At 36.8% G+C, this 21,509-nt stretch overlaps 1 protein-coding gene across 1 annotated transcript in view; it reads left to right on the forward strand.

Moving 5' to 3' along the window:
• LOC115209483 (MAM and LDL-receptor class A domain-containing protein 2-like) overlaps positions 1 to 17,631 on the forward strand; it is a 131,710-nt gene extending 114,079 nt beyond the window's left edge. Inside the window, exons 31-36 of the mRNA XM_036501654.1 lie at positions 350 to 454; positions 1,744 to 1,781; positions 3,639 to 3,807; positions 7,781 to 8,031; positions 14,249 to 14,382; positions 17,377 to 17,631. Of these exons, the coding sequence (XP_036357547.1) occupies positions 350 to 454; positions 1,744 to 1,781; positions 3,639 to 3,807; positions 7,781 to 8,031; positions 14,249 to 14,382; positions 17,377 to 17,538 (859 nt within the window). The 3' untranslated portion in view covers positions 17,539 to 17,631. The remainder of the gene's footprint in view (positions 1 to 349; positions 455 to 1,743; positions 1,782 to 3,638; positions 3,808 to 7,780; positions 8,032 to 14,248; positions 14,383 to 17,376) is intronic.
• Positions 17,632 to 21,509: the final 3,878 nt, after the last annotated feature.

Consider the following 21,509-nt stretch of genomic DNA (forward strand, 5'->3'; position numbering starts at 1 on the left):
AGATAACTAGGGTATACCATACTGGGCCCAAGAAGCCCATACACAGTGGCAAGCTATATAATTATAGCTGCCCATTGAGATTACAGCTTATTATCACACTGGCTGGTCACACAATTTCATATGCAATCTGACACCATCAAATCAGTTAACTCCCTACCTGGTAACTATTGTCACTGAAATACCACACCCTACGGAATGATGACTGAATATTTGTATGCCATGTTCATATTTTCACTATGTAAGTTTACTAACACATACACATATATATATTTTTTTCCTAACTGTCTTATTTATATTTCTGTTTATATTTATCTGTCTTTCAATGTGCTCTTTCACATTCTCTTTTCAGATATGGAAGTTTTGAAAATCCAGTTTTGGAGGACGGTGTTTTATTCACACCCAACAACAGTAGCAATATGGCACTGATTCCAGGCTTCAATGCAAGTTCCTTGCAGTAAATATTTATTTATTTATGTTATTAGACATTTATGTCATGTTACACTACATTATGTGAAATGCTGTGTTGCTTCCTATTACAGTAACCAAGTGGAATAGCAACAACTATAACAGGAGTCCTAATTTGTCACATTGACCACCTGGAAGCTTATATTTTGGAGATGGATTAAATTTGACTCCATTGACTCCTGTGATTGCTTTAGTTGATCTCACATGAGTCATCCAATGGGATTTTAATGCAGACTGAAAAAGGACATTAGTAATTATCCTAAATTATTTTGCCATTGTCCAATCAATTTTTCCAAATCATTGATCTCTTTGCCACACCAAATTATCTGGAAGGAAGTGAAAGAATTGGTTTATGCAGAGATGACATGATAGATGCTTTTATCAGATGAGTTGTATAGATGGATTCAAACTCTTTGCCGCTGGTTAAGGAAAGCACTCATTAATTATGTATTGCCTATGCTGTCTGCAACACTGAATGGTACCTACACATAATGTATGTAATATAAAAATACCTCCTCCAAAACGAATGTCTTCTGAGAGTGGGTACGTATTTCTCAGTTTCGTGATGTAAAACAGATGAAAAATCCACCCTAGAGAGGTCTGTGTATCACACAGCTTTTCCAATTATCTATTCCTAATTTGTTCTATTCCCACTTCAGCAGATTTGAACTTAAAATCTATGAAAAGATAGCCCATTTTCTTATTTGTCTGCACAATACCTATTTGAAATTAGATGAACTGAACCAAATGATGTTTTCATTCATGTTTGAGTGTGTTTTAAAGTGATTGTCACAGAATTGAAAGTAGCATCTAGTTATTAACACTGCTACTACAGGCAAAGTCCAAATCACTGCCTACAGGCTAATCAGTTTTATAACACACCTACTGATTACAATGGTTAACAATTCTTCTAGGTCTTCTTTACTTATAATTAGATGGATAATATTACTTGTAAATGTCTTGTCCTGGTCACAGGGTGGTACTAGTGACAAAAAGCAACTGCTGACGCCTCAGTTGCTTCCCTAATAGCTTGCAAATTCAATCCAATATGATTTCCATTGTGAGTTAATGGTGTTAAGCATAAATACTGCCCAAGCATGTTGACTAAATATCAACCATCAGCCATCCTCCTAATAGATCAATATCTCATCAACTTAGCAACCAACTATTCTTTCATAATGTAATTTAGTAACAGTATAAATATGTTATTTTATAGTATAGTAAAGTAATTTCTATAATAATAAATACAATAATAAAACTTTTGCTCTCTTGTGATAGGCAATGTAATGTCACAGTACTGAACTGTAGTGAACAAGGTAAGTAAAATATACTTCATTTTTGTACTTGGTTTGCAAGATTCTTGATGTGAACTTGTGTGTTGAAACAAAGCTTATTGTATCTCAAAAGGGTCATTGTGCTTCAGTTTCACTCCTTTATTGTTAGTCAACTGGTTAGTTATCTAACCAACAAACTAATTGATATTTAATATATTGGTTAAGCAATCAATCAGACATTTGTAAAAGTCCTTTCACCACCTTTGTGACCTCATCAATGACATGCTCCCCCATCTCTCCTCCAGGTCTGCTTCCAATCTGTCTGAGAATTAGTCCTGTTTATGTACATGTAAGGGTGCAGAAGTGTGCAGATGTAGAAGTGCAGTCATTTACAAGAGAAGTGAAGAGAGAGAGAGAGAGAGAGAGAGAGTGTAAGGGATGATTATGCATGTGTGAGCAAGCATGTACATATGTGATGTATGCTCACATGCCTGTCTGCATGTGTGTGTGTGTGTGTTGGTCATCAGTGCCCATTTTAGGGACCTGATTTCTCAATTCCAAGTCAGCTTTGCTTTAAGACTCGAAACGGACCTAGAGGAGAGAGAGAGAGGGCATATCATTGATGAGGACTTTGACAAACAACTGATCTACTGTTTAACCAACAGATTAAACATTAACTGGTTAGTTGGTTAAATAACTAACCAACTGACTATCATTAAAGGAGTGAAATTGAACCAATGCTTGTGCTTATTATTATTAGTCTATGACCCTGACAAGATACAAGAAGAAAAATATAATAATGATTTTCTACTTAAATATAAGTAGTCACATTTCTTGTAAAAGAGAAATAAAATGGCATAATATTCATCATTGATTTCTCAAAAGAAATTATTCTGCTTATCATTTGACAAGTATGAACGGAAAATAAAACTTACACAGACATATTTCTGATATCCAAATACTTGAACTTTTGAAAGTTTTGTTTAGGTGGGAAATTCGCTAATAGAAATGTTCTAGATCAGGGATTGGGGAACATTTTTAACCAGTTATCTCAAAATATATTTATATACACCAGCATTACCCCCTTGATTTGAAAGGAAGAAAATCAGAGATTCTTTGAATTCAAAAGGTTTACTGAATCTATTTATATGGAGAATACAATTATAGATATAAAAAGTATAAAACAAATGTGATAAAATAAATTAGTATCCTCATTACAAAACAAAAGGATTTTTCTAGAAACTTTTTCACTTCAGGTTTTGGAGAAATGATGTTTCATTTTTGTTACAATTACAACAAAATTGGGGCATTTTGATGTCAGAGCAATTTGCATACAGTCTTTGGGGTCCAATCGATTTCTCTGCTTTGTTTTTATGTTTATTAGTGTGGAATCTTGTTTGCAAAGGTAGGTTATTGCAAAAAGCAGCAACTTTTTGAATGCCTCCTCATGCCAGAAGAAAACTTTCTGTTATAACCCCTCTTGGGGTAATTCACCCTGGTTTGCCGACCCCTGTTCTAGATGAAGTTGTTGAAAAAAAAGTCAGATAAGATATTTTTGTAGAGTAAATGAAGTTTAGTTGGAGTATACTTATAGAGGAGGATTTCATTTGATGATAGTAATATTGCAAATGAAGAATGATGGTCAGTGTAGTAGCACTGGAAAAAGTTGAGCAAGATTACAGCTTGTTGCTAGCTCATTGATAAGTAGCAGCTTATCACTAAGTGAACTAATCTAGACAGTTTAATCTCATACAGAATGATTGCACTTCATTAATGAAATTATTGTTTGGTATGTAGATGCCATTATTTTGCTTTATTTGAGACTGTTTTTTTCTTTTGTACTTTTAGTTGTTTACTAAGAAAAATACAAATCTAAAACTTTCTTCACATCTTCTTCAGGTTGTGGAGCTCGAAAGATAGAATTGTTTGAATCCAACATAAAGTATGGGCATAATGCTTTGGAAGGTAAATGGCCATGGGCTGTGCAAGTTTATAGGGGTCGCACTTTTGTTTGCACTGGTATATTGATCAGTAATGAAATTGTACTTAGTGCAGCTCATTGTTTCCGGTAGGTATTTCAGTATATTGATAATAACATTATCTTGTATTTACATGCATTCTTTATACATGTTCAGACAAGATCTTTCTTGGTATTTGTTCTAGTGTTGTATGTTCCAAATCCAAATCCTGCTGAGGTCAACAAAACTTTTATTGTTCTGGGGTTTATAAAACAAAATACCAGTGAAACTACCTATTCAATTATTACTGCCTCCCAAATATTATGGGAGAAATTATTTGGCTAATAATACAGTTAATCTTATTTTCTTGAGTTATAACGCACAGCAAGTGTCATTATAATCTGATTGAAAAACTAAATAGACCTGTGGCAAGTGATGGGAAGGTTGCTTTACGTTTATAAAGATAATTTATTATTATATTTAATAGGTGTTCATGCAATACATGAAAGGGAATATTCAGATGAAACAATGTATATGTCAAGGGCAGAAAGTCTTCATTAGGAATTCTACATTCAGGATAGTTTTCACACATCAGTATATATTCTTTTTGCTGTTGTGTGTCTTCTTCAACTGTTCTAGGTTGAATATGTAGCTGTGAAAACAACTACATGTGGGGAGTGAATGTCAATAGGAACCAAATCACCCTGGAGTTTTGGTGTTGAGTTGTATTTATTGGCTGTGTTCATAGAAGATCCTAGTCATGCCACAGAACTATTACATGAAAAACAGCTGCTGATTGGACAACAGTTGTGTTTACACACATAATCAAATGGTGATTTCTATGTGGCAAAATGTGGGATTGAATCCAATTGTCACGTCAGCCCCCTTCCAATTGAGTTTTGGGGAAACAAAGAGACTGTAACGGAAAAGAAAATATGCATGAACAATGAGAAAAAAGATAAATACAAAATGTACATTTAACAAATGAAAAAGAATTGTCCATGGATAAAAGTTCATAGCAGAGCCCATGCTGGATGTAAAATTCAACAGCTCATGTTATTGAAAATGCTTATCTTTTTTCTTTTTACTTTTATCTTTTAAAGTTAACTAAAAATAAGTGTGTGTATATTTTGCTGGCCAATGAACTCTTCTGCCATTTTGTGTAATTTAGTCAAAATTAGGTGTAGATAAGTGTATTGAGAGAGGATGGTATGTCACATGTGTGTAAGTGGTGTGGTAGAAAGGGGAGTAGAGTGTTGTCGACAGGGTGATGAATCGATAAAAGCCTACTTCAATCAATCGGTGTTAACTGTCTGATGTTTCCTTTGAATGTCCAACATCATAAATTTAGGTTTCAGATTTAGTACATGAAAGACACCAGTATATGATATCTGCAATGAATGTCTAATTGTGTCATTACATATGAATACATACGTCCATGTATGAATAACTGGTGGAACAAAAATCTTGATCGATTGTGGTCTCATTGCCAATGGAGATAACTCCATCTTGTATCTATGCAATTGATGAACATAATCTGCTGGATCAAAATGTTAATAGACTGAAGCTATAGTTAAAACCGTTTGACCAGGTAGAGTAAGAACGAAACCATAAAGTAGTTTTGCCACTGAATATCCTAAGCCATTCTTAACAGCAGACCAAAGTCATTATAAAACAACAGGTAAAATCTCCAACCAACAATTTGAATCAGAATAAGTATGAAGTGTCACTTTCAGTTGAAGGTGAAAACCTCCAATCAGTCCATTAGACATGGGATGACAAGCTATATAGTACAGATGCACCAGGTGCCAAGGGAGGTTAGAAAGATAGGCAAATAGACTGAATTCAAACTGACAACCTCTGTCAGTTGTTATGGTCAAAGGAGCTCCAAAACCTGAAATCTACTTGGCCATGAAGGCCTTTGCAATGGGGAGAGATGAGATGTCTTTAATTGATATAGCTTCAGGCCATCTGGAAAAACGGTCTACGCAGGTCAACAGATACATATCATCTTGAACTGGTGGTAACAGACCCACAGTGTCTATGCGGATGCATTTGAAATGAACATTAAGAATAGTAAAAATGGCTTCAAAATACCAGAATGAGAAAAATTATGAAGAGTAGAGAAAACAGTTCGTTTATGATTCTTTGGAGTGTAAGGTCAAGAAACTTGGAAGAAGGAAAGACATTTATTGGCATTAATTATTAGACCATGCTGTGATAATCGAGCAAAATGCTGTTGCAAATGAAGAAAATGTTGCTTTTCTGCAGGGGTAGCAATTAATGAGTTATCAATGTAGGCAAAAACAAAATGTCGACCACGGAGTACTTCATTAATAAACCTTTGAAAAGTATTAGCATCATTACAAAGGCTGAAAAGCATTGTAATAAATTCAAATAGTTATTATTGATACATATTTGATTGATCTTTGGAAAGACAGTACAACCATGTGAAGAACTTACTTTCAAAACCAGATATATGCATTGGTATGACTTTTGAGTAAGTGTTTAAAACACCAACTGTCTATATGGCATCTATCCCAGACTGACTGAAAAAATTTCATGTGTGTGAAGCCAACAGCTTGCAGATTGTGTTTCAATAGTTATCATGAAATCAACCAAATATGCACTTATATTGGTTTTGAAAGTATGCTCCTCATGTAAGGATGCTGAAGAATCATAAATATGTGGGCTAGGATATCTCTTTGGTGCTGTCAAAGCATTTAAATGCCTGTAGTCATAGCAAGGGCATCACTCTCCCTCAGACATTTTCGGGACATGATGAAGTGGAGAGGACCAGTTACTGCTAGAATATCGAATTATACCAAAGTCCAATTTATGATTGAATTCTTCCTTGTAGTTTTAAGCTTGTCTATGGTAAGACTTCTGGGACAAGATGAAACAGGAGGAGCTTTCGTAATGGGATTGTGAGTAATCAAGTGTGCTGGAGTCTTGTTATGGAACACAGTATGAGAAACACATGGAAAATGCTGAAGAATCCCATGAAAACGACTGGATACAGATGGAACAAAATAACATGAACTAATGGCAAAAGGCCTTGAGGACATACCTTGTGCTAACTCGGTTCTGGTATTGATTAACTGCTTGTGCTTTAAATTGACTAGAAGGCCATAAAGTTGTAAGAAGTTAGCCCCAAGGATAGGCTGTGGTAGATCTGAAATGATGAATATTCATTTAAACTGTTGCCTTAGATTTAGGTTCAAAGTAAAAGACTTTTCTCCATATTTAGGAATAGGCAAATGACTTACTGCTTGCAGGGTAATGTGAAGGGTGGAGAGAAAATGAAATATGAATGATATAATAGATATTGTAAAATAAATGGGTTGATAGACAGGATGGGCATCAAAGGTATCAAGTAAAGGATGTAGATGTCATTGCATTGGTATTATCATATAACCTGGGAGGAGGAATAAGTTCTGTGTGAAAAACTGTTCTGTGATGTTTGTGGATAATACCTGTAGAACAGGCATATCAAACACTTGTCCTGTGGGGTGCATATGACCCTTTTCATACACAAGTGAGACTTGTGAGAGGCATAGCTAGAGGTTTAAAAATAGGGGACCCCAAAATTTTTGATAATAAGAATAATTGATAATTTAATGAATAAAAATAGGATTACTGATGTACAAATATAGAATTAATATGATGGAAATTTTTGTTGTAAACATGTTTAAAAATACGTGGCCCACTGGAAACATGTATGTGAACAATGCAACCCATTTAAGCTCTGCAGTTTGACATGTCAGCTGTAGAAGGTGAAGCCTGATGACGATATAAGATGTAAGGGAGTTAAACCGTAGGATGCTAAATTCAAACAATTAATGATATAATGTATGGTTGTCATATCTGCCCCACTCACCATGTAAATATTATGACAATGATGGCAATTGTAATGTCTTTGGAATGATGTTTATGATATATGTGTGTGTGCACGTGTATGTATATATATATATATATATATATATATATATGTACCTATAACTACTATAGTGATGATAATGAGGATGACAACAATAAAGACAATGACCATCATCATCATATACAATGTTTTCTTTCTTATAGTTCAACTTATTATTACACTTACTATATAAGAGTTGGAACAACAAAGAAGTTCCAAGGAACAAGGTATAAAGTGGACCGAATATTGAAGCATCCCAATTATATAAATTACAGAAAAGGTTCTGATATTGCAATACTTTACATGAGATCTGGAATTAAGATGTCATCTTATGTGCAGCCAGTTTGTCTTCCAGAAGGCCCAATTCCCAGAGACAGAGATTGCCATATTACTGGATGGGGTAAAAATGAAAACCGTAAGTGAAAAATATTTTTTATTTAAGATATTCAGAATTTATATATATATATATATATATATATATATATATATGCATACACACACATAATATTATATGTATATATATATATATATATATATATATATATATATATATCAGAAAAAAAAATTAGAACCTCACACCACCACCGCCGCCACGTAATTCAAAGTTGTTCATTTTGATATGTCTCAAGAGACATGATGGACTTTTAAATGGAGATTGAGAAAAATTGTTTCAATTAGAAAAGCAACATTTCTAGAAAATAGTAAATTGAAGTGTGAACACAGCACCTTACAGAGTATAAGTATATGACATTTATTTTTAAAATTTAACTTCATTTGTTTTATATTCTAAATAATTTGCAATTTCAAAAAATATATTAATTTTGCGTTTTTTAATTTGATAAATTCTACGGAATAATTTTGCGCGTTTTTTGATAAATTCTACGGAAAGAATTTAGTGCGAAAAATTTATACATTTATACACAAAGACCTGTTGAGGCAAGCGAAGTTGATATCGAACCTCATCCCACGACAGGCACCCATGCCAACCCCCTTTGCTTGCGAAGACATGTTGGGGCAAGTGTGACACCCGGCAAATGCCAGGACCCCTGGACTGGTGGTACGTAAAAAGCACTATCCGAATCGTGGCCGATGCCAGAGCCGCCTCGACTGGCACCAATCCGACCGTGGCCGTTGCCAGCCTCGCCTGGCACCTGTGCGGGTGGCATGTAAAAAGCACCCACTACACTCTCGGAGTGGTTGGCGTTAGGAAGGGCATCCAGCTGTAGAAACATTGCCAGATAAGACTGGAGTCTGGTGCAGCCTTCTGGCTTCCCAGATCCCCGGTCGAACCGTCCAACCCATGCTGGCATGGAGAACGGACGTTAAACGATGATGATGATGAGAAGAAATTAATTCATTAAGTTTACCAAATTATATACGTCTGTAAAAAAAAAAAAGTTTCACAAATTATATACGTTCGCGTTTGTGTAAAAAAAATTATTAACCAAGTTTTATAAATTATTTACTTTGTTCAAAAAATATTATTAATATTATTTAATTTTCAAGAATTATTTAATTTATATAATTAATTCATTAATTTTATTCTGTAAAATAGTAATTAATTCATTTATCTGTAAATCCGCGAGGAAAGCGACTATGTAATTTTTTTGTGTAAAATTGAAAATGTTATATATACACACACACACACACACATATATATTTTTAGTGAAATCCAACACCTTTTTTTAGGGGGGGGGGTTAACGCGCATGCGCGAATTCTGCACTGCGCATGCGCAAGTCACCTCGTAGGATCTCGAGTATCGAGTACCAACGTCTGGCGCGCGCGCGCGCGCAAATTCGCGTGTGCGAAACCGGGAGCACGACAATAGACAAGTACCGAGAAAGGAATGGTACAATAAGAGGACCATTATTTACAGGGTGTTCGCGAACGAAAGAAAGAAAATAGAGGTTGTAAACATGGAGTGGATAGAGGAGGCCCTGAGAAGATCGGAGGAGGAAATCATTTTTCTGACTCGAGGATCGAAGTACGGTACTGTAGTGGTACATTTTAAAAGTGAGACTGCAGCGAGGAAGATGGCGGCGAAGGCGGTGAAGTCAGAAAAGGTAACACTTTTACCTATGTATTTGAATAGAAGGATTACACGAGTGAGGGTGGAGGGAGTGCCACCAAACGTTGAGGCAGAGTGGATTGTGGCGGCTGTGATCAGCGGCCACGAGGAGAAAGTGGATATTCTCCATGCCTCGGTCAAGACCGAGGGCTGGAGAGGCGTAACAGTGGAGCTGAACGTGCAGGCAGAAAACGAGGTTCTGGTGGACCTGGCGGAAAGCATTAAATTGGGAGACGTGATTATGAGAGTGTGGGTGGAGGGCAGAGCTCCACGTTGTTACAAGTGTGGCCTGAGGGGCCACATAAGAGCCTTCTGCCCTCCCCCACCAAGAGAAAAGGAAATCGTTGAGGAAGCTCCAAAAGAGGAGGCCCCAAAAGAGGAAGAAATTAAAGAGAAGCAGACGGAAAGGGAAACGACAGAGGAGGAGGAGATGCAAAAAGAGTGTGAGGAGGGCAGAAAGAAGAGAAAAGGAAAGAAAAGGAAAAACTGTGCGAAGCCCCAACCCACCCCAACACCACCCACACCCTTGGAGACCCATCCTGCCCCTGCAAACAGCAATCCCACCCACTCCCCGCCTACAAGAAAAACGAAAACAGACACACAGAACATACAAAGGCCCCAGTCCTACTTTTTATGTGTTGTGAGGAAGGGGGATACCGAGAACGCAAGAAGGCTTTTTGAGGACGATGTATGGCAAGAGTATGAAGACGGTAGCTACGCGGTGTTCGATTTTGAACTTATGGGCTCTTTGAGGAGCAAGTGTGATGAACTACGTATAAATTGTTTTTCAGCGTATATGAAGGATGATATGATAGAGAGGTATGAAAGAGAAATGAAGGGTGAGGTAAAAGACTTTGGAATTGTGATAGGAAACGGAAAAGGTAAGTGATGCTGGCGGAGGGGGCCGTTAACATCGCTTTCATATTATCATTTTTTTCATTTTAACATTCATTTACTCATAATTTTAATCACATTGTTTTATATCCCCCATGTCTTGTAATGTTCCCTCTTCGTAGCCCCTAGTGGGTAATAAAGAAATAGGGCAGTTGTCTGTTCGTCTTCGCTACGTAAGGTTGGTAGTTTATTTATGATGTGTTCAGAATCAGTTCTGCTGAGGATCATAAGACGTAAGTTGAATGTGAAATCACGGTGATACAGAACTAAATTCATTTTTTAAATGTCTTGCTTTGAAAAACTGCATTTAGGTATGATTAGTATAATTTTGGTAGTAATGACTTTGTCCCTCTTAGTGTGAGGCATTTATGTGTAATAATGCCCTCTATACAATATATATATATATATATTATATACAAACGCACACACACACACACACACATATATATATATATACACACATATATATCATCATCATTGTTTAATGTTCACCTTCTATGCTAGCATGCATGGGACATATATTAGATATATATATATATATACACATTTAATATTATGTGTATGTATGTATATATATGTGTGTGTTTGTGTGTGTGTATATATATATATACATGCACATACTCACATACACACGATATTTTATATATATATATCATCATCATCATCATTTAACGTCCATTTTCCATGGTAGCATGGGTTGGACGGTTCGACTGAGGTCTGGTAAGCCATGAGGCTGCACCAGGCTCTAGTCTGATTTGGTAGTGTTTCTACAGCTGGATGCCCTTCCTAACGCCAACCACTCTGTGAATGTAGTGGGTGTTTTTATGTGCCACCAGCACAGGAGCCAGAGCAGGCTGGCAAACGGCCACGAGTCATCTGAGAAGGTTTGGGTTGATGGCATAACTACTGGAGGCTATAGAAGGAAGTACGATGCTGGAGCTCAAGTTCAAAAGTGATAAAGCAGGCAAGCTTGTGTTTTGGAGTGGAAATGAGATTCCAGGCCTGAGTGAGGACATGAATAGGTGAGAACTGTTCTCAGTGTGTGGGAATCTGGATGGATAGCATCCTGTTGCATGATGGCTCCATATGGCATTCAGTTACATTAAGAAGGAGTGAACTGGGGTGATAAAGTGAGAGAGAAGACAGTTGCTATTGATGCAAAATATCTTGGAAAAAGTGAGAGTGAAATATCTGAAGAGCAGCTGGTATGTGTCCAAGATATAAAAGGGATTGTATGGTGTGATATGGGGAGCATAGTGATTGGAATTATTCTGGAAATAGGAAGTACTGAGGTGGATGATGCAACATATGTTAGGAAGAAGGATGACAACAACCACATCAAGATAGATGAACCTAGATGTTGTGTTGAAGGGTGTGAACTTAGTGCTGAGATGGGTACTATGTGCTTTTGAGATTTGAACTGATTCAGCCATAGTATGGGGGTGGATGGCATTAGTAATTACCTATCAGAAGAGGATCTGAACAAAAGTGGCTGTGGAAATGATAATCAATTGCCACCTGGGAATCCTGAGAGCTGCTGAGTTGGGCATCAGGCTGCAGTTTTATTTTGGACCTTCAGAACAAAAATAAAGCAGATGCTCTTGCCAGAATATAAAAAAAAGCCCTTGTTGGAAGTTATGGTGGATTCACTGAGTAAAGTGGTTGTGGCATGTCAGCTGGAGAACCCAGAGCTGTAGAGGCTACACAACATTCACCTCATAGGAGTTGACAGGACTCTGTTTTTGGAAAGGAAGGTTGACCCTGATGTCAACAGGGAGAGTGTATGGAAGGTAGTTAGGAGTTGTGATAGGTCTCACACTGAATGTGTATGAAATAGGAAAAATTCAAATGGATGAAGACTGGAAGAGGCTAGTGATTGATGTGATGTACTGTTGGGGAAGGTCAAACATTCAGTGGGCTAGGCTAGATGGTAATATGGAGGGAAATCAGGATGGAGACTGTAGTTGAAATTACAGAGGCACTGAATATGGTATTCCTGGAAAGGGAACTAGTGGACAAGCTATTAATTGACAACACCACTGTGTTTCATTCGGGTTAGTTGAAGGAAATGCTCTAAAGATGGAATACCAATTGTCTTCAGAGCAGCATACAGGCTCAGTGGAAATGGAATTGTAGAATGATACTATTGCACAACCAAAGACATGGTTGAGAAGGAGCAAATCTCCCCCATTGAAGAAGTTTTTTGATACAATATGTTGCCCAGGGCAAAAGAAGCTGAGGAGTTGATTCCAAAAAAGCTATGTTCAGTACATACAGACACCCAAGCATGGCAGCCCAGCAATCAGAACAAGTTGAGAGGTCTGCATCTTTTCCGATCAGGGATGAAATATAAGGGAAGCCACCTTATGCACTGTGCACAAATCAGTGAGGGTAAGCAAGGGCAACTGCAGTGGCTGTATGTATGGATGGATGGATGGATGGATGAATGCACTCATGCATGCAAGCATACATGTGTATATGTATGCTATGTGTGTATATGTATGTATGCTATGTGTGTTTATGTATTTATGCAAGCGAACACACATACACACACACACACACACACACAAAGAAAACGAATGTGTAAAGCATTGTGCCAGACATTTGGTTCAGCATGCTCTTGACTGTTGTGCAGTACATGGGTTACCTTACACTTCGGTCTAATAATAGCTACATCACACCACATCAGTTATTCATCAATCCACACATGCTAGAGTGGACCTATGTTTAGTATAGAGGTCGAACAACATAGAATTTAGAAAAGCAACCAGTTTGTGTAAAATTTTCCTTCAAATTAAAATACCAAATTTTACTGAGATTTGCCATGTTGCAATATGTTTTCTGGAAGGATATTTTTTGACTAGTATTCAGTGTAATGTGTGGTATTAGCATTTCAAACCATGAAATGAATTAGCATTTCACAAAAATGAACCCAAAATAGACAAAGTTTTTCATCATGGCATTGTGAATTTGTGCACTGTAGAAGTTGCCTAATTGCCAATGAAATTTTGAATAGGCATCTGTAACTTTTTGTGCACGTAGTCTTTTAAAAGATAATTTGAAGTTGCATCCTGTTAGCAAAAAATATACATCACATCTACTGACAGATGAAAGAAAATAGAAGTGACAAGTCAGGGTCTGTTTAACCTTCCTAGCACTAAGCAAAATCTTTCTGAAAATGTGTCACAATAAGAAATGGAACTAAACATATGGCCATGCTATTGAACAAAAATACAGTCATTGCTGTGAATTGGATCATTAGCCTCATGGTTAATTGAAAAAGAGATTCTGTTGGGTGTTCTGAGTCTTTTGAAAGAGGCACTGCAAATGAAGTGGCCTGAGATAAGAAGGAGCAGAACCTGGCAGTTGTACCATGACAACGCACCAGCTCAAATGTCATCTAGTATGTGTGATATTTTTAGCAAAGAACAAGGTGATATTCTCATTGTAGAGCTGTTCCACTCTTTGGAAGCAAAAGAAATGCTTCAAGAGCCAAATCCAAAGTTGAATTCCACCTTGAAAGGTTGCTAATTTTGTATGAAGAGGCTGAAAAAATCCTTGAAAATATTATCAAGGACTGCCTACAATCCTTGTGGGGATGTACTTGAAATCATATTCAAAATGTTATTTTTGTTTTTATATTTTTGTTTTTCTCTACTTTTGTTTCAGTTGAATTTCCAAAGATTTTACAAGAGGCAAAGGTCTTTGTGTTAGATAATCTTATCTGCAAAAAACATTTCTCATTTTTTAAGAATACTACAGTTTGTGTTAATAATAAGGAAGACACTCAACCAGCCTGCCATGTAAGTCATTTACTATTTAGAATTATAGTCTCTTTCATGTTTTGTTTTGTAGTGTAAAAAGTACAGGGCAATTACTATAGTTATGTAGACATTTATGGAATAGGGACATGTTGATCCGATGCTTTCAAAACCTGAACACAGGGCTTGAAAGTATGTTTTTATAAGCTACAATATAATCTAGCCTTAATTATCTCTCTATGTTTTTCTCCTCTTTACTTAGGGTAGAGTCTGTTCATTTGAGTAGCTAACTATATATCATAGATCCACTTAATTAAAGCTAAATAATAACAACCAATGTTCAGTTTCAACATTACAATCTTCCAATTTTTCACTGAAGTAAGCTTAATTGCTTGAAATAATAAATTTTTGCATACAAAAGAATCACAGTCAAAAATAAGAAAATTAAAACACAGCACATCTAATATAATATAATACATATGCCATTACTGAAATGAATTAAATATCCACAAAATGTTATTATCTATTATCTTATGGAACTATGAGCTGGAGATCAAGAGCATTGAAATCTTCCTTTAATTAGTATAGAAACAGGAACATACTTGTTAATAATCCAGAAATCTTGAAAATAATTCCAGCAATAAATTTGTCTCAAAAATTTAAGATATTCTTTTCTACTCAATGCCCAAATTTGAGGGAGGGGCCAGTCGATTAGATCGACCCCAGGATGCAATTAGTACTTAATTTATCGACCCTGAAAGGATGAAAGGCAAAGTTTACCTCAGTGGAATTTGAACTCAGAATGTAAAGACAGACGAAATACTACTAAGCATTTCGTTCGGCATGCTAATGATTCTGCCAGCTCACCACCCTAAAAATTTAAGATGTCTGCTTTATCTATTTCTTTTTTTCTAAGAAATAATTTTAGAAATAAAGTTATTCTAGTTAGTATACCATTTAATGACAAAATTCTCTCTAGTGAAAATCACAGCTGAGTTTATATAGTGTCACTTATGTTGAAATGTATCTGTTGTCTAGTGAAGCTGTGCACCCCTTCTGGTAAAAAGTGGTAGTAGCCAGCCATTATAAATAGACCAGTAGCCGGTTGAAAGGTCAAAAATCAAGAGTATGTGTAGAGTGTTGATAGTCGTGTCTGTGCTGATATAATAATTATACTATGATACTGAGTAGACATTATAATGATCCATCCTTTTGAGGACAATAACACTGTATGACTAGGGTTTGTACAGAGCCAGATAGAACCATTCGATCAATGACTTCAGAATATATAGCAATATCTGTCAGAGTGACAACCATCATCAAAAGACAGATTTACAACAGTATCATTCATAAGAATAATCAACTTTCAATGATTCAGGCCACTTATCAGGTAGGAACCACTTTATGATCTAAGTAGTATGAGTACTGCTTTGAGAATCAGTTGTTTTATATTAGCTAGCATTGCTAAACTCAAAGTCTGTAGTAAGTAAAAATCTGAAATAGATTAAATTTTATAATTATGTAAAAACTGTTTAGTATCTCAAACTACTTAGCATCATGAAAACCTGAATGAGCTCCGGACACCATAGCAAGTAGGACACCTCTTCTGACACAATTTTCAAACATTTTGCCTAAATTAAACTTGTTACATTTGCCAGGTTGACTTTATGTAAATTGGATCTCAACAACCCTCCTCCTCCTCGTTATCATCATCACCATCATCACCACCACCACCACTACCACCACCACCACCACCACCAACAACAACAACAACAACAACAACAACAACACCACCAAAACCACCACCACCACCACCACCACCACCACCATAATTTCCATAATTAGTTTCTGACTAAACAAAAATACAATAGTAGATTAGTCTTTCCAGTAGTGGATGATATGTTTTCTCAATGGCTGGTAGTAACAGACTTTTTCCATTAGATATGATAATTGTTCACTCTGCCAAAAGAATTGAGAAAACTTTCAAGAGAAATCATACAAACAACTCTCTCATGCTTAAATAGTTAAATACTTGCTCGAGAACAAACCTACATCCTATCCACTTTATCCCCGTCTTACACAGGCCTACTTCTATCTCCAGTGTCTCATTCATATTCTTAATAATCTTGTTATCGAGGTTTCCAGGATAGCCACATGATCATCAGAATTACAACAAATAAGATTCAAACATTTAGAAAATAGAAATTCTTATGTTACGAAGAATATTAACTCTTCTTCATTATATCTCACTTTACACATACTGCCGCTATGGCAACAAAATTAAATAAAAATAAGATTTCTGCCACAGAATTTTATGGTTTCCTTGCTTTTAAAGCTGCTGACCATTATGTTATCATGCTTAATTCATGTTAATTACTTAATATTCGTATTTCATACAGTGGCAAGCTGGCATAAACCTTAGCATGTAGGGCAAAATGCTTAGCAGTATTCGTCTGTCTCTATGTTCTGAGTTCAAATTCTGCTGAGGTCAACTTTGCCTTTCATCCTTTCAGGGTCGACAAATTAAGTACCAGTTGCGCACTGGAGTCAATCTGATTGACTGGCCTCCTCCCCCCAAATTTTGGGCCTTTTGCTGAGAGTAGAAAAGAATATTAGTATTTCATAATGCATATGATTATTATCTAATTATTATCTTAAAATTTGTTTTCCAAGTTTCCTGAAGTGAAATCATTTGTTGAAACAGATATTGTTAAATTTCGGGATGGTCATTTAAATGTTTTTTGCCAAATAAACACATGTACTATATATCCATTCTTCGCTTGTTTGTTATTGCACTTATTTTATGCCTATGGTCTCAAAATCTTGAAGAGGTCACAGGTGTGTGTCAAAAGATTTCCAGACAATGGATATAAGATAACATAAGAGCAATAATAAACAAGTGAAGGATGAATATATAGTGTGTGTACTTATTTGGCAAGCAAAAAAAATGATCAACCTGAAATATAACAATATCTAACAATCTTTCTAATGTTACAATGTTATTTGAATATTCTTTTTTTTTTTTCTTCCTCATAGGGTGACAGTGGAGGCCCACTATTATGTCGTGATATGTATGGTAAATGGGTAGCATATGGTGTTACAAGCTATGGCAAGACTTCATGTGCAGGACGTAAATCATCTCCAGCAGTATATACTGATATCTATTCATTTATGCCATGGATTATCAGAAATATATAAATTTTATACAAAATGTCTCTTATGTTAAAAAATTTTTCTGTATTTCAGTTTTAACTTAGATCAAGTTCATTAAATATTTGATATTTTTGCTTATTATTTTCTTTTATGTTTTTTATTCCTGTTTATTTTATATTAAAGCATACAAATATTTTCTTCAAACATGTCTATATATATCTAGAATATTGAGCTTATGAGCATAAGCTCATGGGTTCATTTCCTGGATAAGGTGCACACTATGTTCTTCACATTTCTTTAGTCTACTCAGCTGAATGTGAGTATTGGGACACCTACAGGTACAACTCTTTGTACTGATCTTTTATTAGCTCCATCTCAAATTTACAGCACTCTCATCTCATTAACATTTTTATATGCATGCACTGTGTGCATACATATATGTATGTATGTATAAATATAAAAGAAAAACTGAGACCTCTGGAGATATGCTGTGACTTCGAAGACCCGACAAATGAAGTGAGTTCATCGCTTGCAGGACGGCCTACTGCGCTAGAGGAGACCTATTGTGTCAAGTTTATCAACATCAAAATAAAAATCGTATGGATATTGTAGTTGTGATACCCGTGCCAGTGGTACGTAGGGCCTCACAGAGGAAATGACGAAGACGGAGACCTCTGAGATATGCTGTGACTGTGAAGACCTGACAAATGAAGTGTGTTCATGGCTCGCAGGACGGCCTGCTGTGCTAACCTTGGATCGTAGAGTGACCCGCTGTTCTTAAGGAGACCTATTGAGTCAAGTACGTCAACACCAACATCAAAATAAAAATCAAATGGTAATTGTAGTTAAGATACTCGTGCCGGTGACACGTAAAAAGCACCGTCCGAACGTGGCAGATGTCAACGCCGCCTGACTGGCGTCCGTGTCGGTGACACGTAAAAGTACCAACCGATCGTGGCCGATTGCCAGCCTCCTCTGGCCCCTGTGCTGGTGGCACGTAAAAAAACACTCAATACATTCACGGAGTGGTTGGCGTTAGGAAAGGCATCCAGCTGTAGAAACACTGCCAGATCAGACTGGAGCCTAGTGCAGCCTCCTGGCTTCCCAGACCCCGGTCGAACCGTCCAATCCATGCTAGCACGGAAAACGGACGTTAAACGATGATGATGATATCGCTTCTAAAAATAATAACGTCAGTGGCCGCAAGCTTAAAGTCATATAGGCAAATTAATAATTATATATATGATATATAAACATATACATAGTAGGTTACTACATAAGCAGCTCCTTAGAAGTCAAAATACCTCTAAGCCAGAGAAGAATCGCTAAGTTAATACAGGCATGATAGGAAAAAAAAAATTAGTGAACAAGAATGGCGTTTTACCTCCACCAAGGATGCAGGAGGATTGTCAGTTAATTTGATTTCATGATTTCGAATTTAGCACGAATTCTCCTCAATGTATGTATGCATGTATGTATGTATGTATGTACACACACATGCACACACACACACACACACACACACACACACACACACACAGATTATTTAAGGTTAATTTCCCATATGTTCATTCATTTACTTGAACACATACACGCATGTTATATATGCTGTTTAAATTCAATAGAATTATTTTCTATTTATTTTACACACACACACACACACACACACACACACACATACACACACACACATATATATATATATATAATAAAAGTTAAGGATTCAAGTGAATCAGGTCATTATATAGTAAAGCACGAAGGTCGGGTCAATGAGATAGCTATCGTCTGCAAAACAACATTAGAGAATCATATACATAATACCAAAATAAAGACGGATTTATATTCCAGTTACATGTACAATCACAAGCGTCCGAACGAATATACCACGTGCCTCAAAAAAACGGTACCTAGGTACAAACACTATTCCAATTGTAATGCACTCAGTAGACTCCAGACCCGCATAAATTGCAGGACTTGTGTAAGGTGAATAAAAAATAACAATGGGTGGATAGTGGTTTACTCACTACAGCTGTTTCAGGCGTGTTTCTTTTATTGATGAATAGAGTTATTACATCATGTGAGAAAAACCGTTTTCATCAAGGGAATATAGGCACGAATTATAAATTTAAAAAAAAAAGCAAAAAGTATTCCAACGAATCCAAGTATGTGCCATTTCGTGCTTCCCTGGCAAACTTTGGAATGCTTTTTTTAATGTTTAATTCGTGCATATATTCACTTGATGAAAATTGGAATTTTTCCTATGATGTATGTAAATATCAGTATGTGTGTGTGTGTGTGTGTGTGTGTGTGTGTGTGTGTGTGTGTGTAACCAGACCTAAGGTGACATGGTGGAACAGTATAGATGCCAAGTCCATTAGAGCAAAGAAGCAGGCCCAGAATGACTGGAAGGGTGGCGGTAGCAAGGAACTATATCAGGTAGCTAGAAGGGAAGCTAGGAGACAGGTATACTTAGCCAAGGATGAGGCAGAAAGTTTGCCAATGTTCTACGGCGTGAGGACCAGTGGCTTGAAGTGTTTCGGTTTGCAAGACAGCGTGTCAGGGAAAATTGAATGATGGTTCACTTGTAGTTAGTGATTCTGCTAAGAAAGAGGCTTAGAAATGCCACTATGAAAGGCTTCTAGATGTAGAGAACTCATGGAAAAAGGAGAGTCTACCTAATGTGAATCTAACAGAGGGACCAGCTATCCGAATAGACAGTAGCTTGGTAGAAAAAGCCATGAGCACAGGAGCAGATGATAGTATTGAATCAGGAGTGCCAGTGATACTGCCTTCTTCATTTACAGGCCGTCCAAGGAATATGCACCAATATTTTCAGGATGCCATGTCAATTGTTTCAAAATATGCTAAGCCAGACTTATTCATGACTTACGCTTGCAACCCAAAGTGCCCTGAGATAGTTGATAATCTACAGCAAAATGAAACACCTGAAAATAGGCCAGATTTAGTTGCCCAAGTGTACAAGTCACACCTTGAAGAACTTATGAGGGACATAAAGTATAGACACATTATTGGGGTACCAGTGGTTCATGCCCATGTCATTGAGTTTCAGAAGAGAGGTCTTCCCACTGCCACATGTTGGTAGTGTTGAGAAATGAGGACAAACCCAGAAACAGCGACGACATAGATAGGATCGTGACAGCTGAAATACCTGATGTCAATGATGATCCAGTCTTGCATGATTTAGTAAAAAAAAAAAAAATGCGTGATACATGGTCCTTGCGGAACAGATAATCCTTCTTCCCCTTGTATAGAAAATGGCTCATGTCAAAAGAAATTCCCAAAGAACTACAGAAATGAAACGCTTCTGAATTTGAATGGCTATCCAGAGTACAGAAGAGGCAATACTGGATTCACAGTTCAAGTTGGACGTCACTCAGTTGACAATACGAACGTTGTACCGTAAAATGCCTACTTGCTGAAAATCTACAGAGCTCATATTAATGTAGAAATTTGTTCATCCATGAAAAGTATTAAATATATCTTCAAATACATGTACAAGGGACATGACTCTGCTTCTGTTGAAGTATGAGACAACTCAGCGGCAGATCGTGAGTAGAATCAAGCTCACGATGAAATTACTTGCCGATATGTTTCTCCCCCGGAAGCTATGTGGAGACTGTCAGAGTTCAAGCTATATGACACATCTCACACTGTCTACAAACTTGAAATACATTTTGAAGATCAGCAAAGAGTTTACTACCACAGAGGCAACGCTCAGGCACAGAGGGACCGTGACACTATCCACACTGCATGCTTCAAACTGAATGAGCATGATAATGATGCAAGGAACCACTTGTACCCTAACATTCCGCTGCATTATATGTTTAATGAGCGCACTAGAACATGGACACCAAGGTAAAGAAATACTAATATCACCAGTAGAATGTATACAGTGAGCCCAAGAGACACAGAAAAATTTCACTTGCGAATGTTGCTGCTGCTTGTTTCAGGCGCCGTGAGCTTCCAGGATTTGCTCACTGTACAAGGAGAAATCT

The sequence above is a fragment of the Octopus sinensis genome, linkage group LG3 (assembly GCF_006345805.1).
Source record: "Octopus sinensis linkage group LG3, ASM634580v1, whole genome shotgun sequence".
In the NCBI taxonomy this organism is placed as follows: Eukaryota; Metazoa; Mollusca; class Cephalopoda; order Octopoda; family Octopodidae; genus Octopus; species Octopus sinensis.